This window comes from Eurypyga helias, unplaced genomic scaffold (genome assembly GCF_000690775.1).
Source record: "Eurypyga helias isolate BGI_N326 unplaced genomic scaffold, ASM69077v1 scaffold34239, whole genome shotgun sequence".
Taxonomy (NCBI): domain Eukaryota; kingdom Metazoa; phylum Chordata; class Aves; order Eurypygiformes; family Eurypygidae; genus Eurypyga; species Eurypyga helias.
In genome coordinates this window covers 67761-69717 of record NW_010270688.1, presented here as the reverse complement: position 1 = coordinate 69717, position 1957 = coordinate 67761, and the positions used below count along the sequence as shown (strand labels likewise).

Sequence of the window (1957 nt, the reverse complement as noted above, 5' to 3'; positions counted from 1 at the left end):
GGCCATCAGCAATGCAGGACTGTAGCAGAGTTCACACAGAAAGTACAGATAGTATATACCCACTGAAACAATCTTTTGTGATCAAGGTATCTTTAGGAAGACAGGAAGTTAAAACAGGGCCTCAAACCCTCTCATGGCTTATGTGACTGGACATGAACATCTTCCTGTGCATTAAATCTATTCCTGACACTTACCTCCACAGAAACAATGACAAGGCAAGATTTTCAGCACCGTTTTTATGTTACTGTTTCAACCCCCAAATGCTGCATCAAGTAATCTCATGTCTCAGAATAGCCAACAACTAGAATTGTCAAGCCAAGCTTTCTCTGAATGTTATGTAAACTGCTACTTACAATCCGAGGTTTGAAGGGTGGCTTGATTTTCCTTTGTTCTAGAAGAACCCAGTCAATTTCCTTGAAAAACGGATGCTGCTTAATCGCGTCTTCCCCGTTTTGGGACGCCACACAGCCAAGTCGTTTATTTGGGTTTTTTGTCATGAACTACAGGGAGGAAGAGGCAGAGGAGGAAAAAGTTAAATCATGAACAGCAACAGATGGAAACCATTTGCAGTTCAATTACGCATGACAATTCCTAAAGCCTAGTTTTTTGGAGACATCCCTTTTCAGACAGATAAGGATGCCCCTCCAAATTTCAAAGGTTCCAGCCATATTAGAAGATTCAGAGACTCTGAAGTCTAAGTTTCCTGCAGGAAGCTCACTCAACTGATTGCTGACAACTCCTAATTTCATCTGGCAGGGAGTACTACAGAAACAAATTCTCTTTCAGCATTTCTAGTTCCAGCTTTGCCCAGAAACGCTAAAGGAAAGAAAGAAAATATCAAACTCTCCAGAGACACTTCCAAACAGATGGTCAGGATAGCTCTCATTTGCTCTGTCTTAACTATTAATTTGGGGCATAGGGGCTACATATGATGCCTACTGTGGCTTATCCTCTTTGGGTAAGCAGGTTGCATAATCATACCGTCCATTCAAGCAGATGCATGAAAAGCCATAACCACCTTATTCATTTCTAGGATTTTATTGTAATATGAGGGAGAACAACACCTGCAGCTACATGAACTATAACCATTCCATCCATATGTTTCAGGAAGTACATGGAGCGATCAGTTCCAGAAGAAAGCTTCCCTAGAGAAACTCCGCAATGTAACTTGCACCTTCCCTTCCATCTTTAGTGCACTCTTAGTGGCAGCAACTGGAAATAATTGGTCTCTCCTGGTGTGGCCATTTCTAAACTTCTCACTTCTAAACTCTTACTATTCCTTTCAGCAAAAAGCTGTACAACCAGCATAAGACATTGTTAACACATGGCAGTTGATAACATATTTCTTGATTTTGCTCTGTTACATCTTCCTTCTTTTATGAGCAATTGTTCTTCTTACTTCCTCATGCATGTGGACACAGAGTCCTTGCAATTCAAGTAGTGATGAAGGCTGTTCTTATACACACACACACTCATATTACAGAATTATCCCCTATATCCTACAACTTCATCTTCAGCCATTATTGTAACATTTTTAAAATTAAAATGTGGTAATTGTTCAGCGTCTTTTAACCTAGGTACATTATACAATACATCTGTTGGAAAAAAAACCCAACATACACAAAAATAAAACACTATAATGCATACCCTTGCTCCAGTTATTAGGTAAGTAGCTACTGAAGCCCCTAAGATGGTTTCAGATTGCTAGATCAACCATCCACAGGAGAATACCACTGCTACCATTTTACAGATATAACATAGATCAGCGAGGCAATTCCCCCTGTGGGTTCTGACAGATAAGTGCCGCTCTGAAGACGACCCGTCTCTTTGGTCTTGTGTTCAACTGCTCCGCAAGGTTCTTTGCAAGTGGACAAGTCCTATCTAAACTACAGCCCATATTTCTGTGAGCAGGAGAAACAAAGGTTTTGAGAGGATTACTGTGCTTTGGTGAGGTCTC

The 1957-nt window shown here is 40.7% G+C and overlaps 1 protein-coding gene across 1 annotated transcript in view; it reads right to left on the bottom strand.

Annotated features, from left to right (window-relative positions):
- Window positions 1–353: 353 nt before the first annotated feature.
- LOC104514782 (protein kinase C epsilon type) overlaps window positions 354–1957 on the bottom strand; it is a gene marked incomplete at both ends in the record, with an annotated part of 28952 nt that continues 27348 nt past the window's right edge. Inside the window, one exon of the mRNA XM_010158549.1 lies at window positions 354–500. Within this exon, the coding sequence (XP_010156851.1) occupies window positions 354–500 (147 nt within the window). The remainder of the gene's footprint in view (window positions 501–1957) is intronic.